Source organism: Macrobrachium rosenbergii, chromosome 52, assembly GCF_040412425.1.
Source record: "Macrobrachium rosenbergii isolate ZJJX-2024 chromosome 52, ASM4041242v1, whole genome shotgun sequence".
Classification (NCBI taxonomy): domain Eukaryota; kingdom Metazoa; phylum Arthropoda; class Malacostraca; order Decapoda; family Palaemonidae; genus Macrobrachium; species Macrobrachium rosenbergii.
Window position 1 is genome coordinate 18757090 of NC_089792.1, and position 27502 is coordinate 18784591.

Here is a 27502-nt window from a genome sequence, read left to right on the forward strand (position 1 = left end):
TGAAACGGGAATTAACTATGATTGGCTGGTGTTGCTGTGGTTGTCCAAAATATATCTAATAAGTAGGCACCAGTACTTTAAAAAAAAATGGTTTTTCAATAAACTAACACTCCTTTTTAAATAGTAAAATATAACAATAAAAGATTTTGCTCCCACTTAGGCCCATATACTTTACAAGTATAACATGAAATTACATCGAAATTGTCAAAAAAGAAAGCGGGTTATTCGGATCCCAGGATACACAATTCTAGAGATCAGCAGTAACAATGATGATAGCAATATATCTACGACATTAAAAATTGGAACGATAATATCATAAGGTTAAGGTCGACGAAGTACTGAGTGGGTCATTTTTTTTCCATTTTGTCACAGATGATGAGGGCACATTAATAACAATAATGTCCTTCACTTTATTATAAAAAACGTTACCTAATAATGCATTCTTGTTCACTAGAAATAACACCGATTTCGAATGGAATCACTAAAACCGTTAAAGAAGAAAAAGCAAAATAAAATTAATTCATAACAAGAATCATTTTTTCTTAAACAGAATTGCTTTGCGTCAACAGTTTCCTACCTTACAAGAAAGTAAAAAGAAATGATTAAAAGGATATCTAAGCCAAGACTTGTGTAATAGTGATGCAATGAGTTCATTTTTAGAAAGAAAATAAAGGTTTTCAATTTATGTATACAATTTTATACATATAAATTTATACATATATACAGAATATATATATATATATATATATATATATATATATATATATATATATATATATATATATATATATATATATATATATATATATATATAACCTTGAATCAAAGAGACAATTTAATTAAAGCTGTCTTTTTCCATTTGGCGACATAGCCACTGTACTCACCTCTTCCCGATCTGCCGACGAAGCGCAGATCGTTGAACTTGGCGATCTGATTTTTCATGACGGCGGAGTTGTTGCGCAGCTCGGCGCAGAAGTTCTCGTCGTTGCCAGCCCTGACGGTGACCAGCGTGCCGTCGCCCACCTCGCCCAGGGCAATCACTTTGAAGGCGACGGGCAGGGTCTTGTTCGATCGCCAGTGTGGGGGCAAGATCGTGCACACGAAGTTGGGGCTTCCTGTCCTCACGAGCTCTCCCGGGTGTTCCCCAAGGAGCTCTGTCAGCGCCCTCTCCGACCACCAGCAGTCTCCCATGTCTTCGCCCAAGTGCATAATGGACTGTTCCTAACAATGTAATATTTTGTTTCACGCAATCACTTCTCTTCGGCGAGGGCGCCACCACACACCCTCTTTCAATTGGGCCCCACTTCACCTGGGTATGTTTTCGGATGTTTGTCGAGGGCAGAAGACCTGCTCCAGTATCCTTACCTAAGGGTAGGACGCCTATCTCTTATCCTTGAGGGATCACCGGCCACTTTTTCTATTCTATATTATTTCACACACTCCTAAGTATCATACACGAATCCGGGGCACAGAAATATTATTTAAGCCTTTTTTTATTCGATCAAAAAAAGCCTAAAATATTTTACAAGCATTTACTAATTATTACCTTCGAACGCTCTTAATTTTTCTTTAATTCATTTCAAAAAGAACAATTATTCACTCCTACTACGAAGTCACTCGGTAAGGAACGCGTCCTTCCATGCTCCACTCTCCATCGTGGACGGAAAACAAAACAAAAAATACACCGAAGGAGAGGACGAGAACTGGCACTGACAGAAGGCGTCCGTTTGTTGTACAGTAGTCACTCTTCCGCTGACAGGAGAAGCCTCTTTATTCCACACACACGCGCGCGCAATAAGTAAAGCCCAGTTGAAGGCATAAAGCAACGAAACGGGACAACAAAAATTTCGATTTAGGCAGCAACGTCGTCCAGCGAGTACCACGGCTCTTCTCGATGTGTGTGTTACGTTGCGTGTGACCGCAGGGCGGATTGCTGCGGCCAATTGTGCAGGTGTGTGTCAGAGGTATAGAAGCGTGTTGCGGCGCGCATGGAAGCGCCGTGCTGTGGGGCAGGGCGTACAGCTGTGTCCTCAGGGCCTGCGGGTTCACCACTGAGCCTCCGTGGACAACGACAGTCTCGCTCACGCGCAGAAAATGCTATCGACACCCGCGCATGCGCACGGGGGCTAATATGCTCCCTTTGCTCGCTCACGGAACTCCGCTGACGATACTCGCAGCAGTTACGCTAAATTCCACTTCATAACAGCCTACTTTTTGTCGTATAAAAAGAAAAAAAATTACTCGAACGCTGCTTAAATGACTTTTCGGTCTCGATTCTTAGATTCTGGGTAAATCTGACTCTCAACTTCTGTTATTCTTAATTTTGCGATAGATTAAACACATTCCACGCCAAGGTTCAAAACTATACTGCATGAGATTGTTGGTAAAATATTTCCATGAGATTTAAAAAAAAAAGCTATTAACGTTTAGAAAAACTCTTCAACAAGAGTATAACAATTACTCAGCGGAATTATGTTAATAACTAATCTCTTAGAAAAAAAATCACAATTAGAGATAAGAAAAACGAAACAACCAACTCTTATCATCGACAATGCGTGATGACGTCACACTATCATCTATTGTGCCGAGATAAAACAATTATTTTGTCAGACACGAGCTCTGAATAGATCATCAATTAATCATGACAACGATTGTGTAAGAATGTTACAAAGAATATCGTAAACAGAACACTCGAGAATTTGTATTTCGTATCAGTGCTATGGACTTTCTTTGATGCTTCTTAATAACGCTGTAGTTACTACCAGGCAAACTGACCCTGCAGCAAGCTTTACTTCAGATGAAGCGTTATTAAAGGGGCTAAATTTGCAATAGCTGCCTTTTAGTCGATCACATCTTTGGAAAGGCTGACAGATTCACTTTATTGTTTTCAGTGTAAATTATGGAAAAATCTTTCTAGTATGATTTAAGAAACGAAAACAAAAAATTTTGCATTTAAGACCAAAAAAAAAAAATATTTCGAAAATGAAAAGGGTAACTTCTAGGCCATACAGTAGGTGTTTAGTAGAATGGAAACAGTTGCCCAGGTGAGTGACAGGGTAGGGAAGACATAAATCACTGTTATCTCTTGATTGTCATAAAGGACTTTTTTTTTTTTTTTTTTTTTTCATAACACCTAATCGTTGTATTCCATTTTGATTAGCACTGCTGTATCATATAGCGTCGTTTTTATAACGCAATTTGTATCAGCATTTCGCCAACTAATAATACTGCTGTGTTGATGTCAGCTATCAAAGCAACAACAGCAACAGCGGCAAGAACAGCAACTAGTCATTATTTTAAGATAGGTCTTCAAGACCTAAATTTCATAATCAATCAGTCGAACAGGCAATTCAAATAACGCAACACTTATATGTCACGACTTTTTATTCGAATATAAACCTAAGTTTCGACAGATTTTTTGTTACATTTTCCTGATATATAATAATAATAATAATAATAATAATAATAATAATAATAATAATAATAATAATAATAATAATAATAATAATAATAATACGCAAACTACCAGGCTGATACAAATCTTGTGTATAAGGTATAATAGAATTCAGCACGAGGTACGATGGCTTAAACTTTGAGAACAATGGATATACGTCTCTCTCTCTCTCTCTCTCTCTCTCTCTCTCTCTCTTGGGGAAGGGCGCATTTATACAGACTGCACTTGGAACTTTTGTTCTTATATTAAGGTCGAATTGTGATCCAAATTCCAGTGCTCCATCTTGGGAATTTAGGATCGAAATAGAGTAAAAAATAGTGAGAATAACGGAACGACTGACAATGAAAATGTAACGCTGTAGAGAATACTGAATGATGATAATGATAAACTTCCTCTTTGAGGATTTGAACCGCTGACCTGTGATTTACCACTGACCTGGTAAATCACAAGATAATGTTTGATTTTATCATCTGCTTCCGTGCGATATATCATAATAAAAATAATGTGTAATACTGACAGCTCAAATTAAAGTTTGAATATTTAAAAACGATATTTTCCCCATGCAATTCACTAGAAAAATATACCATCAAACACTGGTAGACAATGATTAGGTGTTATGAAGAATAATGAAAAAAGTCCTTTATGACAATCAAGAGATGTCACTCACCTGGGCAACTGTTTCCATTCTACTACACACCCATGGCCTTAGAAGTTATCCTTTTCATTTTCGAAACAGTATTTTTTTTTTTTATTGTTTGCTCTTACATGCGAAGTAACTGTTTCATAAAACCTTCAAAATTTATCATTTGTTTCTTAAATCATACTAGAAAGATTTTTTCATAATATATGCTGTGTGCTTCAAGTTCATAAGAAAACAAATATTTTTCATTTTATTTCTTTGATTATATATTTCATTTAAAGATTACGACATCACCGTCTTTATTCGAATGTTTACGGATTACATGATTTCCTCGAACACTCTGAACATCTATTTTTAGTTGCAGTCTGTGTGTTCTACCTTCTCGCTTATAATCTGTATCACTATTTTCTCGATTGAAACTTTTAAAATGTACTGAAGTTTCGACGATAAAATATTTTGTTCCTCGAGCTTGTTAATGCTTCGAAAAATTGGAATACAACTTAAAAGATTTTATAATTGTCTTCATGTCTTGATGTAAACGCAGAAAGGACGATCAACTTGACATACTCATGAGCTTAAGGCTTGAAGGAAAGGAAAAAATGAGACTGAAGGAAAAACTGGAAAATGGAACTCCTCAAGAATCATGAAAACCAGAAGCAGCATATTTATGCCAAAGACTGGAGGTAGAAGGAAAGAAACAAAGATGAGCACTCAAGAGACTGTAAGTCTCAACAGAGTAAATATGGGATGCAGTGTCCTACCGGATGCAACCTAAATGTTGCTCTTATTTTTTAGATATGAACCTTTTGTAAGAATTGGGAGTCACTTAGCGTTCGTAACTCACATCGTTCGAATGGCTCTCCTTTTCTTGACCTTATTTAACTGATTAGGATGCTGGAAAAACAAGTAAAAAATGCGCCGAAGTTTCTTCGGCGCAATCGAGTTTTCTGTACAGCGTATAATCTAGGCCACCGAAAACAGATCTATCTTCCGGTGGTCTCGGTATAATGTTGTATGAGCCTATGAAACTTTAACCACGGACCGGTGGTGGCATGTGCTGTATCGTTGCAAGAGGCACGATTATGGCTAACTTCAACCTTAAATAAAATAAAAACTACTGAGGCTAGAGGGCTGCAATTCGGTATGCTTGATGATTGGAGGGTGGATGATCCACATACCAATTTCCAGCCCTCTACTCTCAGGAATTTCTAAGGTCTGAGGGCGGACAGAAAAAGTGCGGACGGACAGACACAGTGTTCTTTTACAGAAAACTCAAAACAGCAGGAATGAGGAAAGAGGGCGGGGGCATATGCCCTTCTATTGTATTAGTTACCTCACCTGCAATCTGAACTCTCCTTACCTTGACTAGCTCTTCCAACGTGCATCCCAAAGAAATGTATTCATCTCAAGTCATGTAAGCTAACCAAAAATACCATCCTTTACTAACACAACGTTTTGTTGTTTTTAAATTTAAAATAATAACGGAAACCAATGTTTTGGACGGAATGGAAGCCTTTTTTCTCCTTTTTGTTAAGATTTAACTGACTGTAATTTCACCTCCTTAACTCATATCCGTAGGAATACATCTGCACATCTACTTTAAGCATATATTTAAAGATAAACTCCTATTTTCTAAATGATTTTATTCAAACTTGAAATATAAATCTATGTATGGTAAAACTCTTATTCCCATCTTTACGATAACATTTTATAAATTCTGAATGGTTACAGAAACCACATTCATGCCAGGAGTAGTCACTCCTTGTCCTCCAGTCTCAGAATTTTTTTTTTTTTATTTGAGTCTCAAAGGAGGAAAGACGAAGGAATAGGAAGGAGGAGGAGTAGGTCTCAGCCATGAAGGAAGCGACAAACCTTCTTTATGGAGGAAGAAAGTTTTCGAATGTGGAAAAACAGGAGCAGGAAAAGAATTCCTAAGCTCGGTAGCTGAAACGTGCTATCCGATGATTGTAGCTTTTCACAGACTTAATATGAGAAGGGGATGACTTGTTTGGTGTTACAAAATTCTTACCATCTAACTATTAAGTTTAAACTTTCTTGAATTTATACTGGAGGAGCATAAACAATTGACCCAGACATAAGTGTATATAGCCACATTATGACTTTTTCAGTTTGCAGATGTTGAGTCCACTTTTTTTTTGCCATCGCCTTTTTCGTTCATGTGTGTGTGTGTGTGTGTGTGTGTGTGTGAATAAAGTTTTTTGGTTACGCATTTAAAATGCAAAGAGTTAAGTGTATCTCACACAATACCAAAAGACAACAGCGGCTTCATCGTAATCTTGAATTTTCAGTTTCATCCGTAAACAAAGACAATTCAAATACAAACATCATAGATTTCCCACAGCCTTTAAAAGCTCTTAAAAATGAATAGGAAAATCACCATTCCTTCAAGTTTTTGAGAGAGCAATCATCTCTCTCTCTCTCTCTCTCTCTCTCTCTCTCTCTCTCTCTCTCTCTTTCCTTTACGTAATTATAGTTTAATACGTCCCAGTTTTGATGTTTATAGTTGCCTTACTTTAGCCTTGAGATGTCAGCAGTTACAAGACCTTCAACTCATTCGCATCGTTATTTGTCAGTTACGCGACCCGGAAGTCAATTTCTGTTATGAGTACTAAAACGTAATAAGTACATATACTTTGAGATGTAACAATCAAAAGAAAACTATGCATCGTCTTGAATATATCATATCGTTGCGATCTTCATTACTTAACGGAACTATAATTTCTTGAAGTAACGATTTCTTTTTTTAATTCTGAGTTTCAAGACGCCCTTGAAAATTATAACTCATCCCCGTCTTTTATTTTTCATTTCCTTTTCCATTTTCTATCAGTCTTTTTTCTATTTTTTTTTCCTATCATATGTCCATAAATTACTCTTCCATTTGCCATTTTTATATTCTTCTAGTCTTTCGTTTCTATCTTACTTTTCCAACATTGTTCCACTGCTGGTTTTTGCTGAATTTGATTTTCCGTTCATTTCTCTACAACTTACTTTTCATCACTATTCCACTTTCTTTTTCTGCGTACTTTTCCTTTTCTTGTTCTTCCAGTTCTTTTCCTGTTCTTACTTCCCCATCACTTTTCACCTTTAGTTTTTTTATTCACTTTCTATTTTTTATTTAGCATTTTTCACTATTTTTTTATTTTTACTTATACTTTCCTTCCTTTCTCTTACTTTTTCCCCTTTCAGCTCCGACTTTTGTATTTCTTTGTAATTTATTACTCTTTCACCTCTTCTCTTCAAACTTTTCCATTCTCACTTTCCATCATTTTCCCGCTTCTATATTTTTGATACCCTTATTTTCCACTTTTACTTTCATTCACTGCTCCTTTTTTGGTAATTCAAAATGTGAAGGTCGAGAGGGTAAGGATAATCAAATGTCCCTATCTAAGCCATTGGAAAACTGGAAAGGGAGAGGAAGAAGAAACAAGATTAACTGTTGTAGAAGTCAGGGAAAACAGAAAAAGAAGGATCCGATGGAAATGAATGTAGGAAACCTGAGATCGTGAATATTCTAGCTTTAGATCCCTAAAAATCCTCAACAACCCTTTGGAGTTTGAGGTAAGGGTAACCAAGAAATTTTGAGAAACACTCCGAATTCCGGATGAGTTAATTCCAAAAACTTTTAATAACCCTTTGGATTTTCTGATAACGATAACCTCGATATTTTGAAGCAACCTTTAGTCCTAGACGAGTGTAACTAAGAAATTGTCAGGAACCCTTTAGATTCTGAGGTACTTTAGTCCTAGACGAGTGTAACCAAGAAACTGTCAGGAACCCTTTAGATTCTGAAAGACGAGTGTAACCAAGAAACTGTCAGGAACCCTTTAGATTCTGAGGTACTTTTAGTCCTAGACGAGTGTAACCAAGAAACTGTCAAACCCTTTAGATTCTGAGGTATTTTCTAGACGAGTGTAACCAAGAAACTGTCAGGAACCCTTTAGATTCTGAGGTATTTTCCTAGACGAGTGTAACCAAGAAACTGTCAGGAACCCTTTAGATTCTGAGGTACTTTAGTCCTAGACGAGTGTAACCAAGAAACTGTCAGGAACCCTTTAGATTCTGAGGTACTTTAGTCCTAGACGAGTGTAACCAAGAAACTGTCAGGAACCCTTTAGATTCTGAGGTAAGTATAATCACGAAATTTTTACAAGCTTTAGGATTCTGGATAAGGGCACTCTAGAAATTTCCAACAGGAAATTCTGAGAAATCCATGATATTATGGATGAGGTAATTCAAAAGATTTTCAACAACCCGCTGGGTTTTGAGACTGATAATCACGGAATTTTGAGCAGCCTTCGAGTTTCTAGAAGCGTGCAATCCAGAAATGTTCAACAGAACCTCTAGAATTCGAAATATCCATGAAATTTTGAGCAACCTTTGGGATTCTGGATGGGGTAATAACCAATTTTTCAACATCCCTTGGGAATTTAAGATATGGACAATCACGAAGACCTGAAGTAACCTTTGGAATTTCGAACGAGTGCAGTCCAGAAAGTTTCAATAACCCTTTCGGAATTTCAGGTAATACGAAATTTTGAAAAACCTTAAGGATTCTGGCCTTGGTAATTCTAGAGATTTTCAGCAGTTTTATGGATCTAGTGAAGATGATAATTTCGAAAATCTGATGAAACTATTGAGATTTTGGACAAGGGTAATCTAGAAACTTCCAAACGCCCTTTGGGTCTTGAGACAATATTAATCACGAAATCTGAAGCAACCTTTGGGATTCTGGATTGAGGCAGTCCATAAACTTTTAAAAATCATCTGGACCTTGAAATATTAGGTAGCGTTTCAGAATATTGATTAGGATAATCCAGAAATCTTTAGCATCCTTATGGATTTTTATATTGATAATTAGAAAATTTTGAGAGACCCGGATTCTTAATTAACGCAGGCAGTCCAGAAATTTTCAATAATCTTTTGGATTTTGAGATACTGATAAGCACGAAATTTTTATGCAGTCTTTAGGACTGTGGACGATGGCAATCCAAAACCTAATCATAATAAAATAATTTTCAGTAACATTTAGGATTTTGACTTTGAAGTAATTTAATGACGAAATTTGGAGCAACTTTTGGGACTCTGGAAGACGGCTAACCAGAAATTATCAATAACCTTTTACTATAATTATAAATCATAAATATTGAAGAACCTTTGGTATTCTGGGTGAAGGTAATTTAAACATTTTCAACTATCCTTACAGTCTGAGATAATGATGAAATTTGAGGGACCCCTCTGGTCTCTGGACAATCTAGAAAGTTTTAACAATATTTTTAATTTCCAGAAAAATACAATCACGAAATTTTGATCAGCCCTTTGGGATTCTGGATGAGGTAATCCTGTAATTTTCATCCACCCTTTCGATTGTGATATAGGTAAAATCACAACATTTGAGCAAACCTTTGGGATTGTGGACGAGGACAATCCAGAAATTTTCAACAATGATGTAATGACAATTCCAAAATTTTGAGAAACCCTTGAGATTCCGGACAGAGATGGCTTCCAACAATTCTGATTTTTTGGACAGGCAATAACCTGAATTTTAAACAATATAGTAGATTTTGGTAGTAGATCAAGTAAAACATTCTGAGGAACTCTTGAGGTTTTATAAGAGCAATACCAAAACTTCATGAAACTTTTGGATTTTAAGGAATATGGCAAGGGAGAAATTTTACCAACCCTTTGGGACTCTGGGAGTAAGCAAATAAGAAATTTTTAGCAACCTTTGGGATTATGGAATAATAACAATTTCAAATTTCCCAGTAACTCCTGAAATTGTCAGTCAGAACAATTCCGACTTCGGAACGAGATGATTTGTGGATACCTGGATGATAAAGATTCCACAGCTCTCTACAATCCCTGGGATTCTGGAACACTGGCAATCTTGAAATTTTCAGCGCATCTTGATATTCTGAGGCTATTGATTACATTCGCACATGTAAAATGGCGTCGCAGTGACCATGGTCATCGAGACTGTTATTCTTGAACAATGAAAATCTCAATAGCCAAGGTAAGAGGGCCTTTGGACTCTTTGACGATGGAAATCCCATGACCTTAGATTTGATTTTATGAAATTTAGAGTGCCTAACCAACCACTGGGTACCTTTCGGCCATTCAGTGCTTAAGACAGTTATGACAGGGAGTTGGAGTGATTGTACAACCTTAAGACAGTTACCAAAGGGAGTTGGAGTGATTGTACAACCTTAAGACAGTTACAAAAGGGAGTTGGAGTGATTGTACAACCTTAAGACAGTTACAAAAGGGAGTTGGAGTGATTGTACAACCTTAAGACAGTTACAAAAGGGAGTTGGAGTGATTGTACAACCTTAAGTTACAAAGGGAGTTGGAGTGATTGTACAACCTCTAAAAAGGAGTTGGGTGATTGTAAAGACAGTTACGAAAGGGAGTTGGAGTGATTGTACAACCTTATGACAGTTACAAAAGGGAGTTGGAGTGATTGTACAAAAAGTTACAAAAGGGAGTTGGAGTGATTGTACAACCTTAAGACAGTTATGACAGGGAGTTGGAGTGATTGTACAACCTTAAGACAGTTACAAAAGGGAGTTGGAGTGATTGTACAACCTTAAGACAGTTATGACAGGGAGTTGGAGTGATTGTACAACCTTAAGACAGTTACAAAAGGAGTTGGAGTGATTGTACAACCTTAAGACAGTTATGACAGGGAGTCGGAGTGATTGTACAGCAAGATAAAGAGAACCGGATAATAAAGGAGATGAAGTACAGTGATCTAAAGGTGGAACTGGAAGAAGCCCCACAGTTGCAATAAAAAAAAAGTAATAGTTAGAGCGGTCAGACAGCAAGATTGAAGAAAGGAAGCGGAAATGGAGCTGAAGTAGAAGGCTAAAAAAGGGATGCTGCAGACACCTTTAAAGTTACAGTGCGCCGGGTGAGGCGTACTGAGGACACTACCCCTACGGGGCGTATGACCTCACAGCCTCTGGATTCGGACATAATCATGAAAAACGTCATATAGCAAACCACCGGAAAGAGAAGAAACGTGCATAACGCCAGCTCAGGAGCATTTTCGGAACAGTAAATTACTGCAACAACCAGCGTTTCTCTGGTGCACTTCCTTCGTCCGTTTGCTCTGTTTGTTTACCTCCAGGAAATCGACGATTTATAGCAAATGCAAGGCGCTAAACCGCTCTCTAACGTCGCCGCTGCTTCGATGAAAATGCCGGGATTTATAGGAACGTAAACCGTAAATTTTGCCTATGTCACCGCAGGTCCAGCATAAATATATGAATTTGCCTCCGTGATGCAGTTTGGATTTCTTACTTAGGGTTTCTATTATCATCATTTTATTATTAATTTTAAAAATGCGTATAAATTCTTATACAACATGCAAAAAAGGCCACTAATTTCTAGGCAAGCTTTAACCGAACAGAAGGCCAGTATCTGATAGGAAAAACTAAATAAAGGAGAAATGTAAAAACCACTGATCAAAATAAAGAAACAGACCTAACGAGATCAGTAAATATATACATTTATATATAAATAAATAAATAAATATATATATATATATATATATATATATATATATATATATATATGCATACACACATATATATTTATATGTGTATATATACGTATATATACACAATGTATATATAATAAATACACAAAAAGTTAAGAAATAAATATACGAGCAAAATAACAAAACAAAGGTCACGGCGCTTTCAAGTGTCTGGAATTTGTCGAAGGAACGTGACTGTTTCAAGGTCACGATCACCTAATAACGTATTTCTGATAAACAAACGGTGCATTTTTCAGCAGCAGTAGTCCGCTTCGATATCCGTCGTTCCTGCGACGCCAAACCATCGCGTTGATGAATAAACAGGTATGATTTATAATGATTGGCAAAATCTGTATTTTCTCTGATCAAAGGAAATTCTTTTAACTACGGTACACCTCAAGAACACCACAGTAACGATGAACTTTTCGATAAATGGAAAGGATTAGGTCTGCCAATTTTCAGATACCCTCGCGTAATATTGGGTAATTAATCATAATTAACAATCAACGAAACCTTCAAAAGTCAGAATAACTTTCATTAGTTAATAAGAAGCATAACTCGATAAAAAAACTTCTGAGGATTTTATTTTCATTATCAAACCTTATTTGATATTAACAAGAAAGGCCTGTATGTTTATAATTGTGCCATTTAAACGACTCCTTCAATACTACTAACCATAAGCCCCCAGGATATAATGATAACCTATATCTTTCGCATTAATGTTTCGTTCTTTCATTTTCATTTCTTATATCGCCCAACCTAAATGTAACCAGGTTTAACAATATGTTCACCTCCAAATAACAAAAAAAGATGGTTATCAAAAAATTTGTCAAATTCACTTCGTCACTGACTCGACCTGTGAATTCAGGAGACCAGCACCGTCTCATGTGTCCAATATGATTTTCAGTATGTCTGGCAGATCTACTAAACTTGGAATGAACAAGACCTTTGTCCGATTGTTAGTGAATGTTATCACCAGTCCAAAGGACGATAGTACCGCCATCTAGTAGCATAAACATTTTAAGGAATGGATATCGGGTCATCAGTAATACTTTGAATTTGATGTCCTATTTTCTTAATTCCATTTAAGCGGCGCCGTTTGCGACAATACGGCCGTTTTCGTTACCTGGTTGTTTTCCTGAAGATTTCTATTATCTTTTGAAATGAATGTTCCTTAGTCTTTGTTTGACTATTCGGAGAGAAAAAAAAAGTTTTATTTCCTGCCTGTGGTCTGCGGAATCAATCTCGGGACAGATTTCTTCTGCAAGTTTATTCAGCAAAATAGAACGTAACTCACAAACACACGCACAAATTCAAACGTCTGACGTGCATCAGAATTTATGATGATAAAATAATAATAGTAATAATGATAGCAATGATAGTAACATCTGCAACCAGGAAGACATTTTACTAATTGCAACAGAAGTGGATAACTTTGCAAATCAACGAAGATCTTTGAAGAGCAATAGTCGGCTGCAAAAAACATGTTATTTCTTTTGTGAGTAATAATAATAACTATTATTTTTATTATTACTATCATCCAAACCATCTACACATTCATAGGGAACAAGAAAATCCTTCTAACTTGCTAATCGAATTGAACTGAATATCGAATTTAGGCTAAAGGCCAAGCACGGGGACCTATGAGGTCATTCAACGCTGAAACGGAAATTGACAGTAAAGGGTTTTAGAGGTGTAACAGGAAGAAAACCTCGCAGTTGCACTATGAATCAACTGTTAGGAGAGGGTGGAAAGTAAGATGGCAGAAAGAGAATATGAAAGGAAGTACAGTAAAAGGAACGGAAGGGGTTGCAGGTAGGGGCCGAAGGCATGCTGCAAAGAACCTTTAGTAATGCCAACAGTGCACTGCATGAGGTGCACTGACGGCACTAACCTAACTTGCTAATCAATCCAATATACGGTAATAAGTTAACCAAATATGAACAAGAGAAAATGAGCGCCGTGAGACGAGAAATATGATGAAAAATTACGAAAGTAACAATTGAAAAAATAAACCCTCCTTTCATCGTTTCCTTCGGAGTTAGTTCCCCTTTTCCTTCTTCTGCCTGTGTCCTCCAAGTATCAGGATGTCAGTTCCAGTGGCCTCCGAGTTAAGGATTAAGCAAGTTTCAAGCGTGGTGACATGTCGATCAAATAAATTCAACCGAGGAAAATTCATGATTTTAGGTGCAGGAAACGTATTCAATTAGCCTCAGAGCTATCAGGTTGTAAAGATAGTAAGAAAATTAAAGGCAAACAGGATTAAAAATGTAAACATTGAATCTAGTCGTCGGCTAACTTACAAGCAGTTCAACCCTGAACTTGGAGTATACCAGCTATCTTCAGTTGCCGAGAATTAGTCCCTGAACACCACAGATTAGCCTATGCCATACAAGGCTAGGTTTTCATCGATTCAAGGTAGAAACTGGACGCTGGTTCAGAATACCTTAAGACAAACGTCTTTGTAGCAGTACAGATGTACAGGATGAGGATCATGTATAACCAAAGTACCCTTTAATGAGTAATATTAGGAGGGCTTTTACAACGTTAGACTACAGTTCGCTAGAACATTTAATGACAAATGAAAATATTCAGAGCTTGCCAAATTACACGTATTTAATGATAAAGAAAATTAAATAAATAAATGAAATGAGGTAAACAGAAATAAGTGCGCTTAGTTACAATTGTTGTATTTTGCTTTCATGGCTTATATGCGTTAATGGTATATCTGTATTATACTGGATGAATATGATAGCTATTTAGACTTTATCCTGTTACAGGTGACGGCCCTATTATTGTAACATTCATATATTGTAGCTGTGAGGTAAGATACACAATGAAATGAACGTTACAAAACTGTATTGAAAATATATATGTGCAAACTTATAGCTTTCGTCCACCTGCTGTGGACTTGATCACTAAAATGATCAAGTTCACAGCAGTTGGACGAAAGCTAAAAGCTTTGTACATATATGTCTTTAATACAGCATGTTTTGTAACATGCATTTCATAGTGGATCTTACCTCACAGCTACAATAGATGAATGTTACAATAATAGGGCCGTCACCTGTAACAGGGTAAAGTCTAAATAACTATAATATTCATCCAGTATAAAACAGGTATACTATTAACGCAAATAAGCCTTTAAAGAAAAATACAACAATTGTAACTGAGCGCACTCATTTCTGTTTTCGACACAGTACTTTTATACTTCATATTGTAGCCTATATATTTATACATAACTGTGAACACTTTCGTCAATACATGAGTAACTGATTAGTAAACAGAGACAGTGGCTACTAACATCAAATTAGAGAAAGACAAACCTCAAAGTTCCGAAGGATTAAGGCAAAACTTTGATAACAGAAACCAAAACCTCTCGTTAAGAACTAGCAAAATTACCCAAATGACACACGAACACTGGAAAAAAGATACAACTTCCCAAGGTTATAATGAAATAATTGTCATTTCGCTAATAAAAAAACAAATGAAATGCTGTAATTTGTGACAAGCATGGTCAGTGAATTAGCCGTTTTTCAGAGAGATTGATGAAAATAGTTGCCACTTGTACAAATTAGAATGAAATTGCTGCAACACATCAACAGAAGCGAGAAACGTTTCCCGCCTCATAAATCTAGACATGTAGCAGTAACTGCCAAGGTTAGAATGCAGTATTCTTATTTTCTAAATTTAGAAGCAACTGAAAGCTACAAAACAAGAACGGAATTCAACAAAAATCATTGTTTTCCACATCAAGGCCTACTGTCTTTCTCTCTCTCCCTCATTTTTCTCTAGGCAACGGATATTTTATGACGCAAGGTTTACGATCCCGACGTCTTTCCTACAAAGAGCATAAAATGACAAGGACGAGGAACGACTTCTACAGGAACTCCTCACTTAGAGACAAAACGGAATAACAACAGTGAGTGCAAATCCGACGGACTTCGAGTACACGTCCACTGTTATTATTACCGTTATTAGTGTAACCAACACTAAGAGCACTAATAATTAGTGTTTGGCATATGAATGTGTATTACCGCCATTATTATCGATGATTTTTAAGCATGTGTGTTGATTTTCACTACAGTTGTTATTATCATTATTTTTTACCTTTTCATCATCAGTGCTGTCATGTATGTTTATTATTTTATCGTTACTAATATCTTTTAAACTCAAACATGTTTACCTTTTGGAAAGGCTATCCGTTGTTCTTATTTTTATGCGAAGGAATATGTGATTTACACACACACACACACACATATATATATATATATATATATATATATATATATATATATATATATATATATATATATATATATATATATATATATATATATATATATATATATATATATATATATATATATATATATAATATATATATATGTATATTTATATGTGTATATATATACATATAGATCGAGTTCGTATTTTCCTTACTGTGATGTCAAAACCCAGTACTGACGACAGGGGTTGTTCCACTATGTGACTCAACCTTCTTGGGCATTTTAAATATGCATCGTTGACTAATACCACGTCTCTCACAGCAAGAGGCGGGGGTTTCCAATAACAAGCCTCTCAGGAGGCATTATTTCAATTTCAATTTAAAATACGACTGGCTCAGGTGGACCAAAGTATGCTCTTGGAGGGTACCTGTTAGCCACGGGCTATCTCCTCTTTTCTGAGCAGGTCACATTCACATAGGTGTTGGAGGATTAAGTCACTGATGCCCAACGAGTGGAAGCCATAGAAAGGGCTCCTTCACTGCCCATCCCTCTCTCTCTCTCTCTCTCTCTCTCTCTCTCTCTCTCATAAACAGCGCTGTATTTGCACTTCTTGGACAGGTTGAAGGTCGCCAAGACAAGCAAATCCAGATACGTTTTAACTAAAAGAAAAAATATTTCAGTGATGGAATTTATAAAAAAAAAAAAAAAAAACAGCTTTATAAACTGTTAACAGTCAAGCGGATAATGAAAACAGAAAAAAAATACAAACTTAAATTAATTTCTGGAAAAACATGAGTTTAGATATAACAGCTTAGATAATAGCAATTCTGGGAAAACTAGAGCATGCAAGAAGGGTAAGTAATATATCGTTACAGAACAGTATCTATACACGTTCTTGCATTGAACTCACGAGCTAATTTGGCATTTTAAATAAGATGGTACAGGATAGCTTACGTAGGGTCCTACGTAACCTAAATCAAAAGGTTCCTCATAGAGCTTCTTCGGATACCTTTGGTCTTCTCTCACCTTTCTGTTCGATTTTATATATATATATATATATATATATATATATATATATATATATATATATATATATATATATATATATATATATATATACATACATATATATATATTATATATATATAATATATATATTGTATATGTATATATGTATATAAATATATAAAAATGAATCCATATGTATATATATATAAATATATATACACATGAACACATATGTATATATCAATATATATATATATATATATATATATATATATATATATATATATATATATATATATGCTTAAAAATCACAGTAGATACACGTGACTTCAGTGTATAAGCGAATCCCACAGGAAAATAACATGCCGAAGTTCAGTACCAAGCGCTTTCACGTTTATTAACGCATCGTCCGTGGGATTCGCTTATATATATATATATATATATATATATATATATATATATATATATATATATATATATATATATATATATATATATATATATATACATATATTATTCTTTTTCTTATACGAACTGCCTTTTTGTTGGAGCCTTTCTAATTATGCGATGATTAAGAAAAAATAAATAATTGTGAGAAAAATTGTACACTACCTGGCGCAACCACTTTAACCAGATGAAAAGGGGGCATTAAATATATATATATATATATATATATATATATATATATATATATATATATATATATATATATATATATATATATATGTATAAAAATCTTTTCTGTGGCTCCAGAATCAGTGGTAACTACACAGGAACGTGAACTAGATAAATATTATTGTTGATCAAGACAAGGACAGACCTTAAATCAAACTACGCCTTTGCAGGAAGTCGTTTAAATAGCCAACCTATTTCAACGATGGATGGATGTTGTGAGGAGAGGGTGAGGTGGGACAGTGAGAAGAAGATGCAAGGGACAGGAACAGACGGAGAAAGTCGATTCGAGCGGCCGACCCTGCTATACAGTAGGACTAATAAGGTCGAAAGAAGAAGCTGAAGTAGCCAACTTAATCATTTTGAATAAGACAGGCCAAATGATTCCTGAGGCAAAGAGGGATGCAGAATTCCTCAAAGTGAAAGCTCGTGAAAAGCGGAAAGAAAATCCAGGCAAATGGTGTTTTGCTGATAGAATGGCTTGAGATTAACCTTGAGACATAAGAGTTTTTCATGAATCCCGGAACGAGACGAATAATGTCATCTGACACAAAGCGACATTATAGTGGTGTGTCATACACTAACGAAAACACCTGCTGAAGATGCAGATTTTTCTCTCTCTTGCTGAATATAATCCATGGAGGCCGGTTGCAAAAAACAGAGCACATTTTTATTTTCCATTATGTGTGTATTATTATTATTATTTATTGCATTTTATTTTCAGCACTATTATTATTATTATTATTATTATTATTATTATTATTATTATTATTATTATTATTATTATTATTATTATTATTTCGACCAAAAGCTTTCCACAGTGTCATGATAAAATTGTTGTTCTTTTAAAATCCACAATCATATCAATAAAGTGTATTACTGACAAAAGTTGAAAACTTAAAACATGTTTTGAGTTTTGAACTTTGGTCAATATTACAATTTATTGATACAAAATTGTGGATAGGAAGGAACATTATTATTATTATTATTATTATTATTATTATTATTATTATTATTATTAACGCTTAAAATCCAGTAACATGCATGAAGTATCCACACACTCAAACTTTTCACCAAATCTTGAACATTTCTCGTTGAAAGACACTTGGAGAAGCAATACCACTTGAACTAAAACCCAGTGATATCTGTCTGGCTTGAATTGGTGAGGGTGAGCGAAGGATTTTCCTTCAGAAATTCCGCATTCTCATGGTGCAAAGATTCTGATTTCTTGATGGTCAAAACTTAATAGATAACCGATGACTTGATTTTTTCATACTTCAGTTAGAGCTGAGCATGAGTGTGGTCACGAAAGCATTAACGGATTGTGTGAAAAGAAATCCATGATGAATAAACATGTCACGAAGAACAGCAAATCAGGAATCACAGGAAGCAGAAAATCAGTAATGAACCAATTCTGACATGACAACGAAATACAATGCTAAAATAAACAGTACATGAAGAATAAATTTCAATGAAATCAACAGAATTTACTAGTAAGCGTCTAAACAGTAGTAAACGCATGCTCAATAAAATGTAAAACGATTTTAAGAAGAAGAAGAGGTGAAAAGTAAAATTTCCACCGGACAGAATTATGCAAATACGCAAAGAAATCCGAGTACATCACCTAAATGATCTATACGCATAGCCTTCATAAACTGCGGTGAAAAGAGAATATTATAATCATTATTATAACCATCCGGAGTGACAATACCACAAAACTGATAAACACCACCCGCAAAACGCAAATAAACAAACAAAACCAAACCATTAATACCTATACAGAAACCCAAAAAGAAACAAACGAAGCATCACTTCAGAGGATGCTATGATATTTTCTACGTGATGAAAACTACCCAGCCCCTTCCGACGTCATCTCCGGGGGTTTCCTGACGGGGGAGGAGTTTGGGGAGGGCGGGGAGGGGAGGGATGGCCCGGTCAAAGGATATGATAGACGAGGGAATGCTGGAGGATAGGGGGATAGGGAGGGAGGAGGAGGAGAAGAAGAAGAAGGGAAGGGGAGGGGAGACAGGAGGGGTGGAGAGGCCACGGCAGGCCTGAAATCTTCAACTGAGTCACTCCTTTCCTCTTGGTGTCAAGTATCGCCTTTTCCTTGAAAAATAATATCGCGCCTTTTCTTTTTTTTTTTCTTTTTTTTTTTAATCATCGTCTCGTCCGACGCATGCGTCCGATTCACCGCTCGTAAATGTTATTCACTGCTTATTCACGAGAGGACGGCGGAATTGGGCGCGTTATTCATCGCCCCTCCTTGAATGTCAGAGACGAATCACTGAATGAAGAAACACGGAGATGAGACTTTCGCGTATTTCAGGAAGGGCAGACAGAAGCCAGACATACAGACAGCCAGACAGGAAGGCTGACAGACAGACAGACAGATAGACAGACAGACAGAGAGGCAGTCGTCGAGATCTGACTGATGCTTTGATCTCTCGTAATCTCATAAATTATCTAAAGTTTATATCATTCTCAATACCTGTTTTTACGTTGCCCAGTTAGGTGGAAGCGCGTGCGTGCACAACACACACACACACACACACATATATATATATATATATATATATATATATATATATATATATATATATATATATATATATATATAATATATGTATATATGTATATATATCTATCTATCTATCTATCTATTTATCTATATATATATATATATATATATATATATATATATATATATATATATATATATATATATATATATATATATATATATATATATATATATATATATATATATATATATATATATACATACTCACTTTTAACATGTTTACGGTAAAACGTGTGCTTTTTTTTGTAAAAGTTTAGAACTGCTGCATTTTTGAGTCATATAGTTTACTTATTTAAAATTGTAAAATTATAAATTACATTAAGAATGTAAATTTGGATTGTGGTCAATCACAGAACACAGCAGGAACTCCGGAGGCCACTCTTTGAAATTTAAAGCTAATTCAAATTTGCTATCCAAAGCAGCGGCCTGTTAATTTCCTTGAAAACATTAGCAATGGGGTCAAGAGAACCAGATTGATGTTGAAACCAAGAATCTGACCCGAAGTATTGAACTGACTTTTTTCCCAATCTCACAGACCAAATGGGATAAGCCAAGCGGGCCAAAACCTTTCTTATTAAGAGTCACAGAAGAGAACGCCGAGAGAGAGACACTAACTACTTAAATGCAATGTCTTAGCGCAGCAACGGTATTGGTTAACTATGGCAGGAGCTAATGCTAGCAATAATAAAATGCAAGTAAATAAATGAATCAAAATAATCAGATTTAACAGGTAATTCAGCGAATATCGAAGTGAGGCGACTATGCTGTTGTTATTTATTTTCATTATGTAGAACAAAAAATATTACAGAAAAACGTGATACAACTGGAAATAAAGTTAGCCAAAACAGTATAGACAGAATTCTCATAAAAACAGTTGACAAAAGAATTTCCTTCAAAATGTCCATAAAAGAAATCTCTTCGTGACAGCTTAAGAAAATGAATGATGGGCAATTCTAAAATCTGCACTTTTTAGTGTAGACTCATCAGCTCCTCTTTTATTTAACAATATATTGCCCAAGGAAAAAGGCAAACCCCTTTTGGCGGATGTTAAGGCGCGAACACACTTGTTGCGTTTCCACGTATCGTATCACTGCTGTCTGTCACCCAGTGATACGATACGGTGCAACAGGGTTATTTATCCACTTGTTGCGCGTCCGCGCGTCGTATCATCGTTGCGTGGTGCAACAGTGTCATTCAGTTTCTTTTTGACTGAACGCGCAACGGGACAAAGCCTCGCTCCTCATCCACACGAGGCTATGCGAATTGTGTGTCATTCCCTTGACGTGACGGCAAAAGACCGACAAATGGCGGATCGAGCCCGTTGCGTATACTTTGTATTATATTTTGAAGTGCAACAGTACCACGCTTCGCCGTCCACACTGATACACAACGATGATGCGATGCGTGGACATGCAACAAGTGTGGACGCGCCTTTATCTGTCCGGTGAAATTAAAACTCTTTCACTTGACCTTGATGCTTATGCATATTTTCTTTATTAAAACTGCTGATTACTTTCTTCCTGAACTGTAACGTTCTTTTTCGCAACTGGTAAGTGTTTGATTTGCACCTTGTAGAGAAACTGGTATAGGTACTTCCTTATGGAAATGTGGTTGTGGTAGCCCTAGACCAGCTGACCACTGCCATTTTATCTCAAATTTTCGAACACCTTGGCCAAATGTCTTAAACCTTATGCTGAAAGTAAGTTATTCGACAGTATGCAGTTTGGATTTTGCAAGGGCCTGGGTGTTTGTGAGCTCTTCTTTCAAACTTTAATATTATTACTGAATTTTTAACCACTAGAGTTCAATCACCAGTGGTTGATTGCACTAAAGTGACTACAGGAATGTAGTCTCTCTTATGTTCCTCAAGATAGCATTCTTTACCCAACGCTTTTGATATTATATATATGTACGATATGTGGTTTCCTTAAAAGCACGGCAGTTTCTTACGCAGATGATCCAGTCTCCCGAAAACAGTCCTGTGATTGCTCAATCTTTAACAGAGATTCAAGTATAATTAGGAGAAATTATGGGGAGATGAAACTGAGACCTAACAAAACTCAAAGCATAATTGTTAGTAAGACTAAAGTCTTGGATCCTCCCCACACATATCTTGTTAAGAGGGTTAATTAAGTGTTATTTCAGGTACAAGCTACCCATTAATATTCTAATACCCATTCTTGACTACTAATTCATTTCTTGAGAAACAAATTCGGTCAGTCTTTTTTTTTTTTTAAATGTTATACTGAAAAAGTCGTTCAATTGTATGTTCCGGGAATTTTTGCTAATCTTTTTATTCTACCATGTTTTGAATACTGTTCTCCTGTTCGGACTTCAGCTCCTGACTCACATTTTGAATTGCTGTACGAAAACCTGAGTTCCATTAAATTTCTTATACCAGATCTTGGCATAAATTTCTGCCACCCTTGTTCCTTTAGTACAATGTCCATACTCTATGAAATCTTTAAAAAATCTGATTATCTTTGCATTTGAATCCATCCACCATGTAGCACTAGACATGCATTGCTTTGAACATTCATGCCTTTCCTTTTGTGAGGCTCAACACCACAGCTGTCTATAAGTTTTATTTCTGCTGTGACCAAATTAGGGCATGACCTTCGTAAACCTAACCTTGTAGCTAAATCACTCAAGCGTCAGGAGTTCAAACTTGGGGATAATGCTTGTTTATTGAGCAAGCTGACATTAGTTTCACTTCACAATTTATTTGTTATTTAGATTTTTTTTTTAAGTATTTTGTATTTTATCTTTTTTTCTGTAGCTCATTCTTTAATTTCTCTTTCCTTACTGGGCTGCTTTCCCAATTAAGCTTATTGCACTCTGCCATTCCCGCAGACCTCAAGTGGACATTAAGACGCTGACCATAATTATGTAAAGTGATCGATCTCTAGGCACTGAAGAAAAACACAATATTTTTTCCTCTGCTATTCGTCAGCAACTTCCAGATTTTACAGATACCAACATCCATAGACCTGCCTGGAGGCCTTTTTCATGCTTTTACTATAAAAGTAATGGACTACTTGTGGCTGAGTATGTGACCCGACGGGAAGAAAGGTGGGTACAAGGATACAATGTCTTCAAGGACAATTTTTGAGCTATAAGCATTTTCTGACAGTTAACTGTACCAGAATATTTTCCTGCAAGAGTGGATTGTTCCTTGCAGCATTCTTGCGATTTAAATAGTTATTTCACGTCCAAGCTAGGAAATGAACAAGGTCCTATCACCACAGATATAGAGAGCAGTCTCCTAACCCTCCTAGTTCTTCACTGGATGGGTCGATATTGTACTCGCCTAGCACTCTCCTAGGCCGGCGTTCGATTGTCCGGCCGGCCAGTGAAGGATTAGAGGAATTTACTTCTGGTGATAGAAATTCATTTCTCGCTATAATGTGGTTCGGATTCCACAATAAGCTGTAGGTCCCGTTGCTAGGTAACCAATTGGTTCTTAGCCACGTCAAATAAGTCTAATCCTTCGGGCCAGCCCTTGTTAATCAGCTCAGTGGTCTGGTTAAACTAAGGTATACTTAACTTTTTTCCTAACCTCCTTTTGCTGAAGTTTTGCAACACGTTCGACTAACTATTTCGTTATCATCATGAAATATTTTTATAAAGCAAATTTAAGAACGACTCAGACAAATTTGTGTAAACAAATTTGTAAATACGTAAGGGTAGCTGGGATGTAAGCAATGTCTCTGTCATATATATATATATATATATATATATATATATATATATATATATATATATATATATATATATATATATATATATATATGTGTGTGTGTGTGTGTGTGTATAGTGTGTGTGTGCATACAAACACGCACACACATATATACATATATATACATGATAAGTGCAACTATCATGCATAACTGTCATAAAATACTGCCAGTTTCGAACTTCGCACTCAGCTATCACGGAGGAAATGTGTTGATTTCGATTTGAATAACAGAACTCGAATTTGATAAAAAAATATGCACGGCAGAGTAGAAATCAATGTGTCCCTCTTGATAGCTGAATGGATAGGTCACTGTCATATCTGCGCTGAACCCACTGTCATCTCTGCACTGAACCCATAGGGCTTGGGTTCGTGTCTTAGCCGGGGCAGATGCACTTATCATATAGAATTCCCTTGCAGCATAAGTTATCCCCAAGGTAAAGTAGATTCTGTTTTAGGGGATGTTTGTGGCTTTTTATATATGATTAGACGCACAAACACACACACATATACAATATATATGTATTATATATTATGTGTGCGTTTGCAATATATATACATATATTATATATACACACATATACATGCATGCATAAAGATATGAGTGAATGGCGCAGTGCGTGCACTGAAATTCGACCCGCTATTGATAAGCATACTATCTCGTATGAATGTTAATGCTTTCAAAATTTTGTTGTAATATATATATGTATATATATATATACATATATATAATACATATATATATATACATATATATATATATTTATGTATATATACATTCACTCATATTAAGCAACAGACATAAATTAATATCGAATTTATTACACCTTGGGAATATCTTACCCTCAAGGGGAACTATAATTGAAAAGCGCTTTGTCCCCGGCCGGGACTCGAACCTAGGCCTCCGGTTTGGAAACAACGATAGTGTGTGTGTTGGTGTGCGTGTACCTGTGTTTATGTTAACACGCGTGTTCTTGTGTCCAAGGAGAAAGAGAGAAAGGGAGAAAAGGGAATCCAGGAGCGTCATCAATCCGTACGATGATTCACTTTTGGTAACCTGACTCTGACTCTCTTCTTTTCGCGTCTTGAAATGACGTTAATGGTGTTCTTTACCTTTACTGTACCAGTTTGCTTTTTACTAAATCGCTGTTGAACTTCCACAGGGGCCTGTTTACGCAATTAACGTTCGTATTCCATTCTTATTGGACACTGATGCAAATGTGGCGTTTCTCATTCTAAAATAACACTTAGTTTATCTGGTATCCTGTATCTCCCCTTATCCCCAAGGCTGAACCTCTGAAAGAAAAGACGAAGATTGTTGCTATGCTGTTCAAATTATTCTCTTCTGCCGACAGCTGTTTCAGCCATTACCAGCAGCTGCGCCAGGTAAAACCAGCATGAACTCATTGCATTCGTTTCCTAACTGCGAATTCAGATGAATCTCCAGTACGGAAAACTTCCACGGTATCTGCATCCACTGGCGCCACGCAGAGAGAACATCAACAGCACGTCGACCCTCTCAACACACACTGGACAAGTCACCTTTGTCGTTCAGTTACTGACAAGTAGGGACCTTTCATTCTAACACCGCTGCCATCCGGTCGATGTGGCGCTGTCAAGAAATTCGTCTCTCCCCTTCCCCTTTTCCGTCAACCTAACCAACCAAGTTTTCTCCATCTAACCAGTTTAATATAAAATATTCTGATCTATATTTACACCTGTGATAACCTTACTACCTTCGTTTGACTGGATCCTTCCAACCTTTACTCCTTCAACTGCCTTTCTACACATATACTGCGTCTTTCAAACTATTTTTCTAAATAAATTGAAAAAGACGCAGCATTCTATACACACTCGTGTGTATGTATGTATGTATGTTTGTATGAATGAATGTATGTATGTATATGTATATATATATATATATATATATATATATATATATATATATATATATATATATATATATATTCCTATATATTTGTGTGTGTGTGTGTACTCTGTTACAGTAAGACTGTTAAACCAGGGATTTCAAGAAATCCCTGAAATTCTCAGGAATTCGTGAAATCATTTCTTCACTTAGAACATTTGATCCCCGAGGGGTCCCGTTGCTAGTACTAAACACGGCAAAACGGTGATTCATCTACACTGTTTCGTCGTGTTTAGCACTGCCCTCGGTGATCAAATGTTCCTAAAAATTGGTAATTTTACAGTCACTGAAACCAGGTTTCTCACAATCTTACTGCAACATATACATATATACAGAAATCACACACACACACATATATATTTGTGTGTGTGTGTATTTATGTATGTCTGTATATATATATATATATATATATATATATATATATATATATATATATATATATATATATACACATACATAATGGGCTTATGAATCACTTGATTACAACGATGAACTACCAAGGGTAAGAATACATGTTAAAGTGTAAGCAGATCATTGGTTCCATCACAAAAAAAAAATGTAGTAAAGCTTTTTGAATTCAAAGTAAATTTAGCTCGCTTAAAAATAGTTTCCTTTGCTGGAGATATAACGATGGGGCACAGCTAAATACTGCAGTGTATACTAACAGCACCCGTTTTCACGAAGTACGATAAACTAAAGGATGAAATCCGAGACCAAATCATTCGTTCAGTTTGCATAAGATTGGCAGCATAATGCAGGCCGTCCATACGCACAAAGTGAAAGTGTGGTGCTGTTAGATGCTTCATTGGATTCTTCACTATCAACTGAAGTGTTTGGCTGAAATGGGCCTAGAGAGCTGACATGGATGGAGATTCACCTTGCAGAATGTTGTTTCTGTAATCGCCCAGTACTATGACAAAATATATTTTGCCGGTTGTAATGATAAGAGAGACTTCCCTCCTTTTAAGCAGCCTCGTAACAACCTCCATGGTAGACTTTCCAATTTTCGTCTTTAACGAAGTCAGAAATGTTCGGATTATAAAGTAAATACAAAATTGATTCTGTTATCCTGTTGCCAATCTCCGGTATTTTCTTTCTGTTTCTGTGTTCCAACCATTCAAGAAACATGTCTGCCAATTCATTCATGGTTCAGCCTCACTCCTTCCTTCCCCCGTTTACTTCTTCTTCCCTCAAGCCTGAGTTGCAGAGGGGCATCAGTTGGTTTGCTTCATCGCCTTTCTGAATAGGAAAATATTTTCGATTTTTGAGAAGAAGAAAGTTGTCAGACAAGTCTAACTAAGATCTTCACGATTTTCGTCAAAAGATGACATCATGAAGGACTTTATCACAAGTGGTGAAGACATAACGGGAGGTTTTGTGTTTTCAAGGTTTTCCATTAATGGAAATTTTGAAGAAGAGACTTTAGAGCTACCAGACACAGTCATCAAAAAAGATGTTTTAGATCGGGACGTTATTGATAAAACCTATAATTTCCACACTGTTACATATTGCAGCTTTGGGGCCCACAAAATGTTCAGTACTGCTAATATCTCGGAAGATTGTGGCTACTTATGAAGAGAATGCTTAAGTTAACTGTACGCAGTGGACGAGACCTCTGTTCCGAAGAATTTCTGCGTAAAGAATTTATGTTCAGCACAGTAAATCTAACACAGAAAAGTACAATTTTCCCACGT

General features: G+C 36.1%; 1 protein-coding gene across 7 annotated transcripts in view; it reads right to left on the bottom strand.

Moving 5' to 3' along the window:
* LOC136833734 (runt-related transcription factor 1-like) overlaps positions 1-27502 on the bottom strand; it is a 412880-nt gene that overhangs the window by 338694 nt on the left and 46684 nt on the right. For 5 of the 7 annotated variants that reach the window (XM_067095955.1, XM_067095954.1, XM_067095953.1 and 2 more), the window contains exon 1: positions 885-2345. The exons of the other annotated variants lie outside the window; for them this stretch is intronic. In XM_067095955.1, coding sequence (XP_066952056.1) covers positions 885-1209 — 325 coding nt within the window. In that variant the 5' untranslated portion in view covers positions 1210-2345. Of the gene's footprint in view, positions 1-884; positions 2346-27502 lie in introns of those variants that run through there. 7 annotated transcript variants of the gene reach the window in all.